Source organism: Micropterus salmoides, unplaced genomic scaffold, assembly GCF_014851395.1.
Source record: "Micropterus salmoides isolate LMB-PRFRI ecotype aquatic unplaced genomic scaffold, ASM1485139v1 Ms_hic_scaffold_1, whole genome shotgun sequence".
NCBI lineage: Eukaryota > Metazoa > Chordata > Actinopteri > Centrarchiformes > Centrarchidae > Micropterus > Micropterus salmoides.
Window position 1 is genome coordinate 26,588,410 of NW_024040040.1, and position 17,543 is coordinate 26,605,952.

Sequence of the window (17,543 nt, forward strand, 5' to 3'; positions counted from 1 at the left end):
GTAACCTGTGTTTGATTTTTTGTGTTATTGTTTAAGTGAGCACATCCTGAGCATTGTACAATCCGGAGTCAATTTCCTCATATGTGTAGGCCAATCATATACCTGGCAATAAAGCTGATTCTGATTCTCAAGTAATATCTGTCACATGAAAGAGTATTTTCTTTAAGTATTTAACACCAAAAACCTGGTGGACAATATTCTGCAGTATTTACCTCCTGCTACGCGCTGAAGAGAGCAGTAGGCTACTTCCTGCCTCCTCACATCAGCTGCAGTGCACGGGAGGAGAGAGTGGTGTGGACTACATGTTGATGTCATAGGCCGTCTCAAAAGGTTTATGGGCCTTTCTCATTAACCCAAATGTGTGCCTCCTCGCCTCCTCCAGCTCGCATCTCGGGTGGGAGGGACTAAGACGCGATACCAGGAGTTGAGATCAACGAGGCACAAATGTGGGAAATGAGAAAGGCCCTATGTGTACGGTGGCAGAGGCAGCGCACGCGAGGAGAATAGCGCGTTTTCTGATTGGCTGTGAGGCACTGGTACCCAGCTTCGTCAAGTAAGATACGACACATGTTACCGGAAATGGAACCTTCAAAAGAAAAGCATAATTTAACTTGTAATCGCCTACATTCATAGATTAACAGCATTTCAAATGAAGCAAACTTTTTCTTTGACAGCTGCTAGTAATAAAATAATGTATTTATGTAAAAATCAACTTCACAGGTCACGGTTTTAAACTGGCCATGTTAGGCTGAGGCCGGAAATGCATGCTGTATTTTGGCCAGCTTGACTTTGGTCCAGAGAAAGAAGAAAGGATGTGACTGAAGGCTCTCTCGTGTGTGTCATCGGCCCTTTACTCGGTAACGTTACGCTGTTTGTTTGTGTCCCTCCTGCATTTTACCGTCGACATGGAGCTCGGTGGAAACTAGCAGGCGTGTACATGTTCCAGTTCTCGTCCTTACCTTTGGAGAATGATCCACCGGCAGGTTATTTTATCCCAGGTAGGTCGTCTCCATTGTTGCTGTGTAACGTGATGGTGCCCATCATCACCCAGCGGCCCAGCGCAGCCCGCATAATATATATGTCGTTATCTCCCGTGTGAGGGAAACGGTTCCTGAGCTGTGTTAAACACCCGCTGGTTAACGTTAACTGGGAAGTAACAGGCAGGTACTTAAAACCTTGTCTGTGTTTCTGTCTTCAGTATGAAGCACACATTCTCCCAAGCAAGTGAAACGGTTGTTAGCGGTGGTTCACCTTACGGTCCAACATCGTTCTCGTGTAGCTTAACGTAGGCTATTTTTCTACTTTTGCAAACATCATTCCTAAAAGTTGGCGTTATATCAAGTAAAAAAATGCTAAATTGAGTTTTGTGAGCTCTTGGACGTGTGCCGAATCAACGAGTCTGAGAAAATCTTGAGTCATCTTTCATGCAGATGTTTCATAATTGTCAGTAATCAAGGCAATATTAAAGTAATTCATTTTCGGGAATGGTGTTTGGCGTTTTGGATCGGCGCTGGAGATGTCAGGCCATAGACCTTCGTCCTAGTTGCTCTTGATTTGGGATACATTAAGGAGAGGCTTCCCCCTCCCTGTTTGTGTGGGGATTCCCATCCTCAAAATCCTCTTAACGTTAAATACTGGAGCAACACACGATGGATGCCTTTTCCTTTTGTTTTCCCCTTTGTTTTGGGGTTATGTAAATCAGTAGCTTATAATAAAAAAAAGAATGAAAAGAAAAATGATGATGGTTGTCAAGAAGGTGAGAAAATTATTATTTGTTTTATTGTTTTCTGGACAGTAAGGATGGAAATTTGGTTTTGGTGTTTTTTTTTATTCCACTCCACCTCTGGATGCCAGTGATTTCCCTGTAGTTATTTTTAACACACTCATAAATATGCATATCCTTGTTTGGTGCCAGCTAAGGATGATTCTGACCCATATATGCAGAGAAACTGTGATTTTATGGTTTCTGTTGGTGTAAGGATGGTCTTGTCCTTTAAGCCTCTTAAAGGAATGAAGCTCTGCAGTGCTTTGCTTCACAGGTGAACTCATGTAGTCTATGAGGAATAGCCTACTAGTCTTAGGACAATACTAAAGGCCTAGTACCAGAGCATCTTTACTTATGTGCTGTACGTGTAAGCAAATTGGAATTTATCTCCCATTATCAATCCAAACTGGGGTTGACCTTTGACACTGGTTACGTAATATGTAAAATAGCAAGTTTTGGCTTTTGTGCTGCCTTTCGCTGTGCATTGTGAAAATTAAAATGAGCAGCAATTTGATACAGATTATTTCCTGAGTGACTGCTACACTGGCTCTGGTCAGACAAATGGGGACCAAACACTGTTGTTCTGTGCTAATAACTGAGTTTCAGTCATGACCAAACAGAGGGTTGTAGTGAAAGATCTACTTACAGTGGATAGAAAAAGTCTACACACCTCTGTTAAAATAGCAGGTTCTTATGATGTAAAATAATGAGACAAAGATAAATCATGTCAGAACTTTTTCCACCTTTAATGTGACCTATAATGTGAACAATTCAATTGAAAAACAAATTGAAATCTTTGAGGGGGTAAAATGAAAAATAAAAAACTTACAATAACCTGGTTGCACAAGTGTGCACACCCTCTTATAACTGGGGATGTGGCTGTGTTCAGAATTAACCAATCACATTCAAACTCAGGTTAACTAGAAGTCATTACACACCTGCCATCATTTAAAGTGACTCTGATTAATCACAAATAAAGTTCAGCTGTTCTAGTAGGATTTTCTTAGTTGCATCTCCGAGCAAAATCCATGGTCTGCAGAGAGCTTTCAAAGCATCAGAGAGATCTCATTGTTGAAAGACATAAGTCACTGTACCTGTGACATTCACCAAACAGAAATCATGTTATAAAACCAGGCACTTCTGAAGGGAGATGAGATTCTTATAGACTAGGGCAGTGGTTCTTAACCTGGGGGTCAGGACCCCCCTACTATAGAAAATACAATACTATACAAACATAGAAAAACAATAACTTAAAAATAACTAGACAGACCATCATTGTAAATGGAATCACTTTGGGTGGACTAAATACGGACTAAATATTTTGCACTGTTTAATCCAGCAGGTGGCAGTAATGCCAGCCGCTGTGAGACAGAGACAGAAAGTGCTTTACAGGTTCGAAAACGCGAGGTGCACAGCAATGCCTTTTTTTGGTTGAATTTAGAAACGAGCAAAGCGCAGCGTTTTTTTATGAATCAGCTGCCAAAATGCGAAGTGCCCAGGGCGCATAAACAGCCCGCAAAACGCTCACTGCCAATAGAAAACAATTTAAAAAAGGCGCCTCTCGCAAAATATTTTCAACCTCAAAAAGGGGTCGGACTGCCAGAAAGGTTAAGAACCGCTGGACTAAGGCTTTTATTTGTGTACCTTAATCTTTGAGTGTGTGATATGTCAAAAACCTGTAAAAAAAATAAAAATGCCTATCTCAAATATCCCACAGCTCCATCTGACATCTTCAAATAGCTTTTTTTCCCAGCACACACTGAACCAAAAATTGAACCAGCAAATGTTTGGCATTTTTGCTTGAAACATGACTGAAATGATCAGTCAGTGATCATCAGTGATCAAATTGTTGCAAATATTTATTTTTCTTGACTTACTAATTTATTTAATAGACTAATTACTGTAGCGCTTTTCAAGGCTTCCCTTTTGGTCACACAGTAGATAAAAGAGGAAGACAGCCTGTTTTCACTAGTAAACTATTGTAAGATTTGGTGAAGTGCTTATATGATAGGATGGTGTGGTACTGGATGGATCATTTTGGTAGGGATGTCACAATACCAAAAATTTAGTAGTCGATACTGTCAGTGCCCAATAGGGATGGGTATCGCTACTGGATACCTCTATGGTATCGACCAAAAACAGCCCAGTATCGAGTAGAATCGAAAAGTCCCCAGTCAAACCAGTATTTCAATCGATACTTTTTTAACCAGATCACGGCAAAAAAATTACTATTTGTATGGTTTTGCTGGCAGTGAAACACGCAAGCAACACACCGAAAGAAAGAGAAGAGCATGCCTTTTTTCCCCTTATGTGCCTGCACCATAAACTGTATAAAAAAACACCTGCAGCGCCAAGTCCATGCTGATTTTAACAGCCGCTCACCTTCGGCTGTGGTCTCAGGCATGTTCGTCACGGCAAGTTTATCAGACAATCTCAATGTTTGGCGCAACATAGCGCCAAGCAAATTTCTTACTCAAGGTGAAAAATTTGTACTCACACAAGCCGGTGAACATACGCATCTTCCACACGCGAGCAAATTTGCATTGTCTTTATATGTAATCAAGCCACACGAAATGCTGGATTTGCTTTCAGTGTGAACACACTATTAGACGATAAAATCGTTCCCCAATCAGAAGGCCTGGATGAATGGAGAGGTGGGTTCTCTATCCAGAGCCAAAACAGCTGCTTTTCGGTTGGGTGATAAAGAAGCTTACAGCACCGCCAAAGCGAGACTGAAAGCTGGCATCAAGGAGGCAAAGCGGAGACATCAGCAGAGACTGGAGAGAGACCTCAACACCAACAACACCAAAGATATGTGGCAGGCCATCAAAAACATCACAGGCTACAAAAGCAGGAGCTCCCCCATCATGTGTGAGGCCACATTACCAGATGAACTAAACACCTTTTATGTTTATTCGCTTTGATCTCCTCAACAAGGAATCAGTTGTAAAGTCTACTCCACCTCCAGAGGACCGGCCACTGTCAGTATCCACAGCAGATGTGAGGAGAGTCCTGCTGAGAGTGAATACGAGTAAATCAGCTGGGCCAGATAACATCCCTGGTCGTGTGCTAAAAACCTGTGCCTGTTAATGTTATTACTATTTTCAACATCTCACTCTCGAAGTTGAAAAAAAATTCAACTCTGAGCAGAAAAGCACCATTCCATTGTCCAATCAAATGAATGTAGAGACGGGCCCTCAGTTGTGTTGATGGAAGTTTCCAGTTGCTTGGATTGTCCAAAGACTCCTCGACTCATCCTAAAATAAGACTTGAACCAACCATCATTAAGACCAGCTAGTAGAACTACCACCAGCAGTGTCTCCTCTTTCTGAGGGTCTCATGTACCCACACGGATCTCCATTTCCCTGTCTACTGCGTGTTTGCACACCTCTCACCATCATCAATGCCAGAACAAGCTCCCTCCGTTTGTCTATTTTATTTGAAAGCAGATGTTTTTAGCAACAAAAAACACAGACCTGTGAGTTTATGCTAATATCACAGTTCTTACTTAGCAGCAAACCAAAGATTAAAGAGTGCTGGCACTATAATCTTTGATTAGACTGACAGGACAGCTGATTTGGTGGTTCCCTAGCAACATAAAAAAACACAGCGCACTGCTCTTTTCCAAATTCAACCCAAAAAAGCAGCGCTGTGCACCTCGCATTTTCAAACCTGCAAAACACTTTCTATTTTATCAGGGCCTAAGAATTCCAAATTCCCACGCCAAGTTCTTGTCAGCTTTTACAGAGGAGCAATAGAAAGCATCCTGAAAACATCATATCACGTCACATCATCAAACATCTCTAACACAGTTATCCCTCCATCTTACTGTTTTTCTTTTTGACGAGTCCACAGAATCAAGTTAAACCTGCGGTTTACTCTCCCCTTCTGGCAGTGAGAGTCATTACACAAACACTGTCGGTGTTTGCTCATGACATTCAGAAATGTCCATAGTTCCTAAACAGTAATCCATTATTTAGGTAACTGTAACAGCTACATAGCGTACTGTAAATATTTTACAAATACAACCTGTCCAAGAGCAGTAACAGGACATCGTGTCTGCCCTTAGTCCTTCTCCGTCTCAGTCCTCATCCATCCATCGCTTTCTTTTTGAGACTGTGATCCTCCTCTGAACGCAGAAGTTCTTTTTTATCGGGAGCATCAGAAACCTATCTTGGTTTTCTCATTTTCCTCAGTAACAAAATAACAAATGTTCAATAAATGGTTGGTTTAATTCATATGAATCACAAACGAATTAGCACTTCAGCTACTCTATATATATTCTATAAACATTCACAGGTTCCAGCTACTCAAGTGAAAAGATTTGCCACTTTGTCTAATATGATTTTGGGTTTTAAGTGTTTGGTGGCCAAAACCAGCAAGAAAATGATCTTTAAAATTTGATTATGTAAATAAGCATAGTTGCAGCCCTGCTGTCATTTTACCAATTTAATACAGAAACTGAACAGCAGAAGAGTCTCTCCAAAACCTTGTATGTTCCAGTTGAGACATCAGAATCCAGTTACAGAAGAGCCTCACATGCACACTTTGTGCTTTCATCATCCAGCGCTGCACGTATAGAATTTGTATTGATTTGCAGTTCACTGTTACCCTGTGCAGAGAGGGGATCCAGCTGTATGTTGGATGAGTGATGAAGTATAAAGTGTATGAATGCATCTTTAACTTGTCTTAACAAGTCTTTGTGAAAGCCAGACTTGGACTTGTTGCTACGCCTGTCGCAATACTCGTGCCTTACTTCCTACAGGCTCGCCTCTCATTGAAAATGAATTACGAGGTGCGTAAATCACTTCCCATGTGAAAAGGCCTTTAGATGCAAAGAACACTGCCGTTGTAAACTTTGTACGACCAGCAAAAAGCTTTGAACCGCAAACAATTCTAGATTAAATTTGTTGAAGCATCTGCTGAAGCAGAACAGTAATGTGAAACTTGTATACATAAATTCCAGCTGCTACTGCCAGTGGTGCTTGGAATCGTGGCTAAGCAACGTTCAGAAAATCATTGAATACTGCTCTTATAGCCTAAATAGACATGTTCCAAAGTCGGGATTTAGCTTACTTACTTAATTTTTTTTATCTCAGCCAGTGGCATTGAGAAATTTTAGGCCTATATGTTTTGTAAAAACCATACTCATTGCTGCTGTTATGGATTTAACCGTTAGGCCACGAGGTCTTAAACAGGCAACGACCTTTGCTGCTGTCTCTTATTCATTAAAAATAATCTGTTAACTTCAACTGAACTAATTTAAAAGTTAGTAGTTATAGTATTTAGTTATAGACTTAATTATGTTGCACATTTAGCTGTTGAAGTTTAGAAATATATATATATGTTAGGGCTGGACAATTAATTGAAAAGTAATCAAAACCAAAATTCAGAGCCTCTAACCCAACGTAATTTCCCTATTTAATCCTGTTAATATTGTGGGTGTGTTCATGCTAGATGTCCTTTGAATGATGAATTTAATTCAAATTTAATTCAAATTAGTTATTGTCATGTCATGGTTGATGTTATAATTCTAATTATTTTTTATTATAGAGAGGTGGTGATAGAGCAGTGTATGAGACACTTGTCTTTGATTCCACCAAATAACTTATTGTCATGGGTGCTGCTTTACCATCCATATGCTATAACAGAGCTGCCACCAGTTTGATCGTGGTGTGGGGGGGTCTCAGTATATTTTCCTGCTTTTTTGTCCTTTGCCAATCACATGCCTGAGAAACGCTTATGATCAGGCTACCTCCTGTTTGAATTTAATAGTGATATGACTCCCTATACAGTCCTGTGTTTACCGTTTTTGCAGTCCTGTTCCACCACAGTTTCCTAATGAAGCAAAAACATTCTCAAAACTTCTCATTATAACATAAAAGGTCTCTAACTTTATGTAGTGCCATTGCTTTGACAAAGTATCTGTCAAACAAACTCAGCCAGCTACCAGCATCTTTTAAGGCTCATTAACTAACACATCATATCTCATCTGGTCATTAGTTCTCAGTGGTTAAATGACACATTGTATTTTAATGGGGGTTATGTGTGGGACTATTTTTGCCTGAGCGCAATGACTTTCTGGAGATGACAGGCAACCAGTAGAGCTCTACAAGGAATTTAAAGATATTCAGTGTTCTATGAATTCTAATGTTTTCTAATCCGTAATCACACTACCATGATCTGATTCAATCATCTCAGGAGAATCAATTCAGGTTAAAAGACACCATTGGCTGTTGGGGTCTTAGCAGTAATATATGTCAATCTGTAATAACTGTATGTTTTCAGGAGCTTTTTCATGAAACATAAAGTGCATACTAGCTTTCACTGAAGTGGAAAGTAGAGCAACCGCAGAGCCAAGGGTTGATGAAGACAGCGAGGATTAGATCATAGCGATGGTTACCCATCCTGAGGTGAGCAACATGCTGCAGGGTGGTCAGGAGATCATTAGCCATGGTACTGGATCATTTCATTTACAGCAGGTATTCCCAGTCTCTCCTATTCTGCCGGCTCTACATGTGTGCTGAATTAATAATCAAGTTGTGCTGAACACTATTATGGTGGTTAATTGTGTCAGAGCAAGTAAAAAGGACAGCTGGGGATATTACTATGCATGTCTGGTAATGTAGCTATTCAGGCCCATGATACTAACATTGTACTACATGACTAATGAGGACTGTGGGGATTTGAGCAAGGCTGTGAAACATGAGTTTGAATAGTTTTTGTGTGTGCCTGTGCTCTTAAGTATTTGCATATGTGTGTCACATTGTGAAAACCATTGTGTCTACACATTTGAATTCCCACTTCCTTTGTTAGTTATAGAGGACCACTGCTGGAGTCCCTCACAAGATAGCTGAAGAGATATTTCTTAAATTCATAATAAAAATAACTGTTATTATATAATAATATAACAATCTTTATTTATAGAGCACTTTTCAAAACCGTGTTACAAAGTGCCTTTACAATAGCAAAACCCATAAACAGATATCAAGATACACAATAAAAGCAGGAAGAAACATAAGAAATGAAAATACAGCTAAAAGAAAAATAAATTAATAATTAAAATCAGCTAAAATCAGGAAAGGCTCTTCTATAAAAGTAGGGACTTCAGTAGGACTGGACCCGAATATTCGAATATTTGAATATTTGATCATTTGATCATTTGATCATTTGGTACACATTCAATTTTCAGTTTTAAGATTCGAATATTGAGGTGGTTTTTTTTCCATGCGCCTGACCTCCACCCATAGCAGTGAATGTAATGCACCAGTTCACATCAAAGGGAAAACAAAAGTCCTCAGCTGTGTGGGAGCACTTTAAACTGAGTGATGACAACAGCAGTGTGGCAGTTATGGCCTTTATTAATTTCACAATTGCTTAATTTCATTACAGATCAAAACAGTCAAATTTCCTAAATTTTAAATTAATCATTAAACTGCAGGCTACAACAAACAAACAACGACATAATGAACACATTTAAATTCTTATATTAGGCCGATTGTAGAAGAAGAACGCTATAATAAAAGTTAAAAGTCAATTATGCATAATAACGTGTTTTAGTTTCACTACTGGAAATAGGACTCGTCCTGTCTGTTCTACTCCTGGACCTCCGTCTGGCTAAACTATTCCCGGATTCTGCTCTGGATCTGCCTGGATCAGACTCTCTCACTCTGGACTCTCAGCTACGGTTCCCCCTGCTCTGTACAGAAGCCACCAACCCAGTTCGGCACGCATCTATTTTCACTCTGCCTCGCTCTTTAACCCTGCAATAAATATTACTCTTTTATGTAACTCCTCCCTTCCTTAGTCCTGTACTTGGGTCTGCTAGCCTTGCCATAACCAAGTTAAAAACGGTTTGAATCACTTAGTTAGCCTAGCTATGAGAATAAATAAATGGAGTGCTCTCTCTTTTTCTCTCTATCTCACGTTTTCACATACAGACAGACTTACGCACCCATGCCCACCGTTATCTCTCCCCCATCCGATCCTCTCTCACTTGGCAGAAATTCTTGCGCATTAATCCATCTGCTGTTCTGCTTCTATCTATGAAATACATAGCTGTAGCTCCTGAAATGACAGCCTGCTTATCAACACACATTTAAACAATTGGCATAACGGGACCTCTTGAGTGCAGCTGCTACTATCGAAAGCTTTGAAGCTCAGAAAATGACATTCGGGCCAAACCTAGTCTTCAGATTTCAAAAGCTCTGTCCCCTTTAGTTTTCAGTCAAGACTCTGGAACAGACAAAAGACCTCTGCCCGAGGATCTCAAGGTACGTGCTGGTGCGGATGGGACAAAACAGATATGAGAGGCCACGAAGAGCTTAAAAGTAATTAATAAAATTTTAAAGTCTATTCTAGGGCTGACCCCCATTAGTCGAAGATTCGATGCTTCGATGGGCGGAGCCTGATTCGACTGTCAATCTCACAGTTGAAGCTTCGCAGCGAAACAAGGATCATGTCATTTTGGCGATATGGGGGTGCTCAACGTCTGATTTTACATAGAACTACCAGTTTTCTCCCAATAACTTAAAATACAGCCTATTATAATATACATTTCAACGTTTATTGCTGTAAATAAACTTGTAAGAAGTGTTTTTAAAGTGCGTAAATACATCCAAAATTGTAACCCTAATCCTGGGTCGTCAGTGCGCATGTGTAGTGTGTGTGTGGTGGCGGAAGAGGAACGCTTGCTGTAGAGATGGAGCCAGGCTACGCAGACGGACTGTTGCTTCCTGTGTGAAAAGACCTTTAAGATGCAAAGAACATTGTCCGCTGTCATTTTTGTGCGACCAGTAAAAAGCTTTCAACCGCGAACAATTCTAGATTGAATTTATTGAAGCATCTGCTGAAGCAGCACAGCAACTGAAACTTATGGAAATAAACTCCGGGCACTACTGCCAGTGATGCTTGGACTCATGGGGAGAGAGTGTGTTAGGTGTGACAGTGTTAGGCTAAGCAACGTTTTATAAAATCACTGAATAGGCTATTGCTCTTATAGCCTAAATAGGCTACATGTGCAGAAAAACAGTAGCCTAGTTCAAAAGTAGGGATCAAGCCTACTTGCTATTTTTAAATCTCAGCCAGTGGCGTTGAGAAATGTTAGGCCTATATGTTTTGTAAAAACCATACTCCTTGCTGCTGTTATGGATATGAAATTATTAAAAAAGAGAGACTGCTTTGTATGGGTGGTGGGGGGGAGGTCGTCTGTATGTTAAAGGTTTTGGCACGTTATAAATTAATTTCTTGTGAATGGCTGTGACGGGGTTTATATGTAAAGGATTTTTCAGACGGCTTGGATCTGCGGGGTCGCTCTAAACAGACAGGCACACAAGTGCTCCTGGAATCAACGCAAGGTGCTCTATGGGTGGTAACCATGGTGCTCTCGTCTCACGCACACACCCGCCCACTATCAGAGGTGAGGTTTTTCCTACAGTTTATCAATAGACAGAGACTGATCTGGCTGTTTGATCTGAGTTTCCTGAATAAAAATTCAAAATTCAAATTAGCTAAAAATATTGCTAAAGCATCATACAAACTACATAAGAACATTAAACAAGTAATTAAAGTGTAAAGTAATTAAAGCGTGTGTGTGTGTGTGCGTGTGTTAAAAAAATTATATATTAAAAATTTAAATAAAATAAATAGATAATAGCATAAACGTGTGTATGTATATTAATTGACAAAAAAAAAATTTAATTAATTGACAAAAAAATAAATAAATACTGTTTCTTTAACCGTTAGGCCACCAGGTCTTAAACAGACAACAACCTTTCCTGCTGTCTCTTATTCATTAAAAATAATCTATTAATGTCAACTGAACTAATTTGACAGTTAGACTCAATTATTTCATGTTGCAAATTTAGCTGTTGAAGTTTGGGGAGGAAATATTATAGGCTATATATATATATATATATATATATATATATATTATTCAAATTAGTTATTGTCATGGTTGATGTTATTATTCTAATAATTTTTATTACTGTAAAACTTAAATTAATAGCCGAGTCCCAAATAGCCGCCTATCTCCTTTACTGGCCTGGTGTGGGAACACATTTTGACAAATAAACGCCTGCCTCAATTAAACGCCTGGTCTGTTTTTTATAGAAGTTCTTTGGATGTATAAAACATCTTAAACCCCGCGGGGTCGCCCGCTTTAGCTGCTTCTAAGATGCTTAGATTGTTAATACAAATATTAATGTTTAAACGTATGATCAGTATGTCAGTATGGGCATGCTGAACATCCTTAGATCCGTTTTCTCCACAATTCTCCACAATACCACTGTTAAGTTCATTTAGCGGAAAAAAACAAGACCCAAAGTCTAATACTTCTACATATACCGGTGTAACCTGCATGGCTACAAGGGAGGAAAAGGGGGTGACTCATGTTAACTTTGAAGCGCTTGTTAAGTCCGAATGTGTCCGTTCCTTGATTATTTATATTCCTTTAGTCTGTAAGGGTCCACCGATCAAAATAATCAAAACAGCTTTTCATAAAAATTAATCCAAGTTGTGAATCCTATCATGAGAAGTCCATCGCTCTCTGTCTGCTACCTTTTGTCATCCTGCACCATGTGGTTATTTTCGATAGGTTGCTGCCTTCAAAATAAAAGCGCATAAGCCGTCTGTTGGAGCTAGATCAAATGAATGATGTGTATTTGATATTATTTGATAATTTTTACATAAATATTATTCTGTTTGATAGTAGTTTCAGTTTTGCGCAAAAAGAATTAAAGGCCTGTCCCAAGGCAGGGTCAAGTAAGTGATTTTAGCAAATCACTTAACAATCACGGGCTATTATTCGAAGTTTTACGGTGTAGAGTAAGGCTGGGGCGATTCGTCAAGGTAATCGTCGTAATCGATTTTGTCCTTTGCTAATCACATGTCTGATGAATTTAATTGTCCTTGAACACACCAAGAACAGAAGGGTTTGTTGTGTTTTCTTTGCAGACAGAAGTCAGAATAGGGTCGACATTCCCTGACATTCAAGCTGTGTTTGATGGTTTGTTAACTTTATCAGTTCACTGGTAACTGATAAACCTGGTAACTGTAATCACTGAAACTCATTACATAGATTTAGACCACCTCCTATGATTGGTTAAAGCCTACAATATTCAAGCTAAGCTAACCACAGAATTTTAAAGTAAAAGCACTGTTTTCTGTAAAGTATTTGACTATAAACACGGAAATGGACTTATTAGCTGAAAAACACTGTGGGGCCACAGCACGAAGCCTTAACTAGTCAAAGTTAAAATTTTATAGCAATACCACAGTTTTCCAAGAGTGTCTGAAGAGTTTTTGTTTTTCAAAAGCATCACTCCATATTAGAACATAACAGATGTTTTTTGGCCAGTAGATCATGATCTTCCTAGTTAAAGATAGATGTCGTTTTTTTCAGAAACGTATTGGCTACACAAAGTGCCAGTCATCTGCACAATTGGTTGCAATTGTCTTGGCCTACCCACAAAATAATAGGGGCTGATACTTCCTTACAGCATGGGCTCTCGTTGGCTGTTGTAGGCTGTGGACAGGACATGTAGGCCTAGGCTCTTACTGGGTCGAATTAGGTGTTAGTCGAGATATTATATCAAGATATTGTAGTTATTTAGATCCAAACTGGGGTTATTACAGTTGAAAATATTATGCATGGTGCAAGGTTGAATCACAATTATTTTAGCTTTCCGACAGTGTATTGTATGAGTATGAACTTTATCATAGCAGTTGTGTGCACATACCAATTCCGAACATTTTAAGAGGTTCGTTAAAATGATTGGAACTGGGGTACAGTTCAGTCTCTGCTTAGGTTATGGAAGCTTTGGGGGATAATTGTTTTTAATTCATTTTTCTACAATACACCCAGCACTTTATTTTATGCCCCGAATACAACAGAAACTACACAGTAAAAGATGTCAGTTAAATATGTCAGGCATGGGGTGATTTTTGACCGTTGTTTTGTCATTTTTTCTCAACAAATTATACAATGTCTTTTCAAGCCCTTACACAGCCATGGTCCACCAACACAGGTGGTTGCACTTAATCTACTTCTTCTTAGTTTCTTCATCATTTTAATTGGTAGTGTATGTAGTTTGGTGACCTCACAAGATTGCCATATCTTGGCCACTAATAACCAAATTAGTGGCCTTGAACACAGAAGAAACACATGAAATGGTATTGCCAAATTTCTGGACACATTCCTACCATCACACGGTTTACAGTATACTGTCATCTGGCCGAACTCTGATTGCATCATATCCTTCCTAAGGTGTACTTTATAATATACCATTATTCCCCATTCCTGCTAATATTTTCTTCCACTACAGGCTTGCCTCTCCACTGCAGCAATGCAAACAATCATCCATCCATAGATGCACATGGACACTTTGTAGATGTTTTTGTTGCCGTATACAACGTCATCAGATGCTCTGATGTTATGTCTCTTCTTTGCTGTATATCTCTGTTCTCCATGCTTCTGTGTGGAGGTCACTGTGTCTTTGTCTCCCTGTTTCCTCTTGTCTGTCCATCTGTGCTTCTGCTCCTTCTCAAATGTTCATATCTGAGAAAGATCAAGTATGAAAGTATGATGATGCATCTTGTGCACATAAATGCCATACTTGACTTTCACCTGCTACATTCACTGCCTTTTGTTTCTGTGGTTTGGTTTGTAACTCCCCACCCTTCTCCTCCCACTTCCCTCAGGTTTTGGTGTGCTTTGGGTTGACTGGTCATTATGCTGATGCAGCTCTGTAGTATCAAGGTCAGTACTAATATTCATATCACATGGTGACACAAGCAAGCACATGAAAATTGTACTGTGCGTGCAGATAACCTGTCTTCATCAGCAACTGCACGCAGGAAGTGCTTCAGTATTTAGACCTATAGATCTATCAAGGCTGACAGAGTCGTGCCCTGAAGCTCCTTTCTAACTGGAGCATTCTCTGATCCGAGATCCCAGGATGGAAAATTCTCCCTCACATTTGGACTTGCTGATAATAATGTTGCATCTTGCTGTAATCGCAGCATCCTCGCTGACAGTGTTGGGAGTAGCACATTACAAAAGTAAGGCAATTACAGTAATGTATTGCTTTTTGCTGTAAATCAGTAATTATTATTATTATTACAAAAAAAAACGGTAATATTATACCTGTTACAATCTCAGTAACGCGTGTTAAAACGGATTTTAACCTGAAATTAAGTGGTTTTGTTTTTTTAATAATTTACCAACACTGAGAAACATTTTGGCACCAGAAAAACAAATCCATGAGTAAAGAGTAATGTTATTTCTTGTTGCTGGAATCCGATGGTTGAGATTGTAGGCAGGGTGCAAACTACAGTGAAGCTCCTCTTAACAAGACGGTAGCTCCCCTGATGGATCATGGGTAAATTTCTGTGTGTATCTCGTACGTAAATGCGAACAGCACCCCCTGCGCTATTAATCATAAGGTTATTTTTATAACAAAGACTTACCTGATCCACAAATGTAATGTATTACTATACATCACTAGAACCCACCTATGCAGCACATCTAACAATCAGAATACTGTGTCCATTAAATAGCAGTGAAAGTAACTCAAGTAACGCAACAGTAGTGTAAAGCATTACAATTCAGAGACAGTAATATTGAAATATAACTAATTACTCTCAAATGACAGTAATTAGTAATGTATAATGTTTTACATTTTGGAAGTAACCAAAGGCTTAAAAGTTATGTTATTCTGTTAACATGTTTAATCAGTTATTAAATACATCCTCGATATAAAAAAAACTAAACTAAAATGTAATCAGTTAAAATTAGCCTATAAAAAATAAAAAGGTTAACAAAGTAATTTACTTTTAAAACAAAACATACTAACTGACTCAAACATGATGTGCTCTCTCTCCTGCTGACAGCTATTCAATAAAATAATTTACACAGAGCAGCGGAGACAAGTCGCCTCTATCCTGATTAACAGGTTGCCATGGTAGCGACATGTCAATCACAAGGTAGTCCCGCCCTAAAGCATACTCTGCTTTCTGGTCTATTTTCCACCTAAATAGGACCAACATTTACTAAATTACATCATGCTGTGTTGAAGAAGATTTGAAACTAGCGACTGAGACCATAAACTCATTATGAAAGTGTTTACTGAGGTAAAAATTCAGCTGAGAAATAGGGTCATTTTGCCATTAATGCAGCCGGACTTCTTTTTGCAACCAGCGGAATTGCCCCATGCTGGCCGTTAGAGAGAATGCAGGTTTAAGTTCCGTCTGCAAGGTTTCACTTTCAGACCCAGAGGTTGCCGCTTGATTGAGATTAGAGAAATAACATTTGACAACCACTCGTCACATCAGTACATCTCTGGATTGGACAACAGTGCGCACCAAGAGCTGCAAAACAACTGCAGGATGTTGAGTTTCTAATTTATTTTTTTTAATACTAATGTGTACGGTGAAAACTGAACTGAACTTCTAAAAATACCTATGAGCGTAGTGCTGATTCAACGTCATGGTGATTTGTAAGGACAAACTTTGCTGTGTTGTTATGTTGAATTGTATTATGCTTCTATATTTGTATATTTTGTCCAACCAAAGCTAGATAAAGAAAACAGTTTTGTATTACATGATATTATGGGGTGCTTCACTTCTGGTCTCCTACTTTAAATGTCTTGCTGTTATTTGTTTATCTGTTATAACAAAACTGGGTGGGTTCACAATTGACCCTACACTAAGTTCTGTCCTGCAACACCAGTCAAGCTTTCCACTCTAACACCGCAAATATGCATATATTATATGATAATAATAATATATTACACTATAATAATATAATAATTGTATATATGTGAAAAAGGGTCTCTTATGATGCTGCTTATGATGGATATGATGCTAATGCTAAAAGGCTAAAGGTACATGGTCCAAATGTTGGGAGAGCTTTATAGACCTGCCCCACCAACTGTAGGTACTGGTGTTAAACTATGATTTTATCATCACTGATGGTTTGTGTTCAATTTCAGTCATCTGTGAAAACTCCTCTGATAACAATGGCAGTTATAATACAAATGCAGTATATACAGTATATGTTTCAAAAATAGTGTTTAGTACATTGAAAATCTTCAGGATTATAATTTTAAGGATGTGTATCAAAATGTGTGGTATTTTGTTAAATACATCCAGAGATGCTAAATTAATCCAAAACAGCCATTGCAGAAATGCTTGTTGTCATTTTTTTCTGGACATGTCCTTAGTCAACAACCATGAGCCAGGACTGACTGACAGTGCCTCACTTACAGATCTTACAGTGAGGCATGTGACGTCTTTGAAACAGTACTTCTGAGACTAGCCATTCAAATGCCTTAAAAATACATATTTTTTAAACTCTATTCAGTGTTGTGAGCCACAGAATTAGGTTGGATTTACTGTGGGTTTCAGCTTCATGGAACTCATATTTTCTTTCTAGTGCAGCAACAGAAAAGTTTCTAAAACATCAGCAGTAAATGTAAGAGACAAAAAACAGACTTTCTAGGTCCAACAATGGTTGAAATAGGGAGAAACTGAAGAGGCTGGAACGATTAACAGATGTCAACTTAAAAGTTTTCAGTGGACATGTTTTATTAAACTTAATAAATTATGTAACAACACTGCAGCAAATGACACATAATAAGCTCCGTGGGTTGTCCCTGTTACCAGCATGTCAGCTACTGATATGAAGTACATGACAGACCACTCTCCCTCAGCAGAGAATAAGGAAATGGGCCACCTACAACCTTATTATCTCTTATATATGTGCTTTATTAAAGTCCAT

The 17,543-nt window shown here is 38.9% G+C and overlaps 1 protein-coding gene across 1 annotated transcript in view; it reads left to right on the forward strand.

The window, feature by feature from the left end:
* Positions 1–780: 780 nt before the first annotated feature.
* LOC119905827 (E3 ubiquitin-protein ligase HECW1) overlaps positions 781–17,543 on the forward strand; it is a 104,785-nt gene continuing 88,022 nt past the window's right edge. The window contains exons 1-2 of the mRNA XM_038723177.1: positions 781–998; positions 14,465–14,522. Coding sequence (XP_038579105.1) covers positions 14,496–14,522 — 27 coding nt within the window. The 5' untranslated portion in view covers positions 781–998; positions 14,465–14,495. The remainder of the gene's footprint in view (positions 999–14,464; positions 14,523–17,543) is intronic.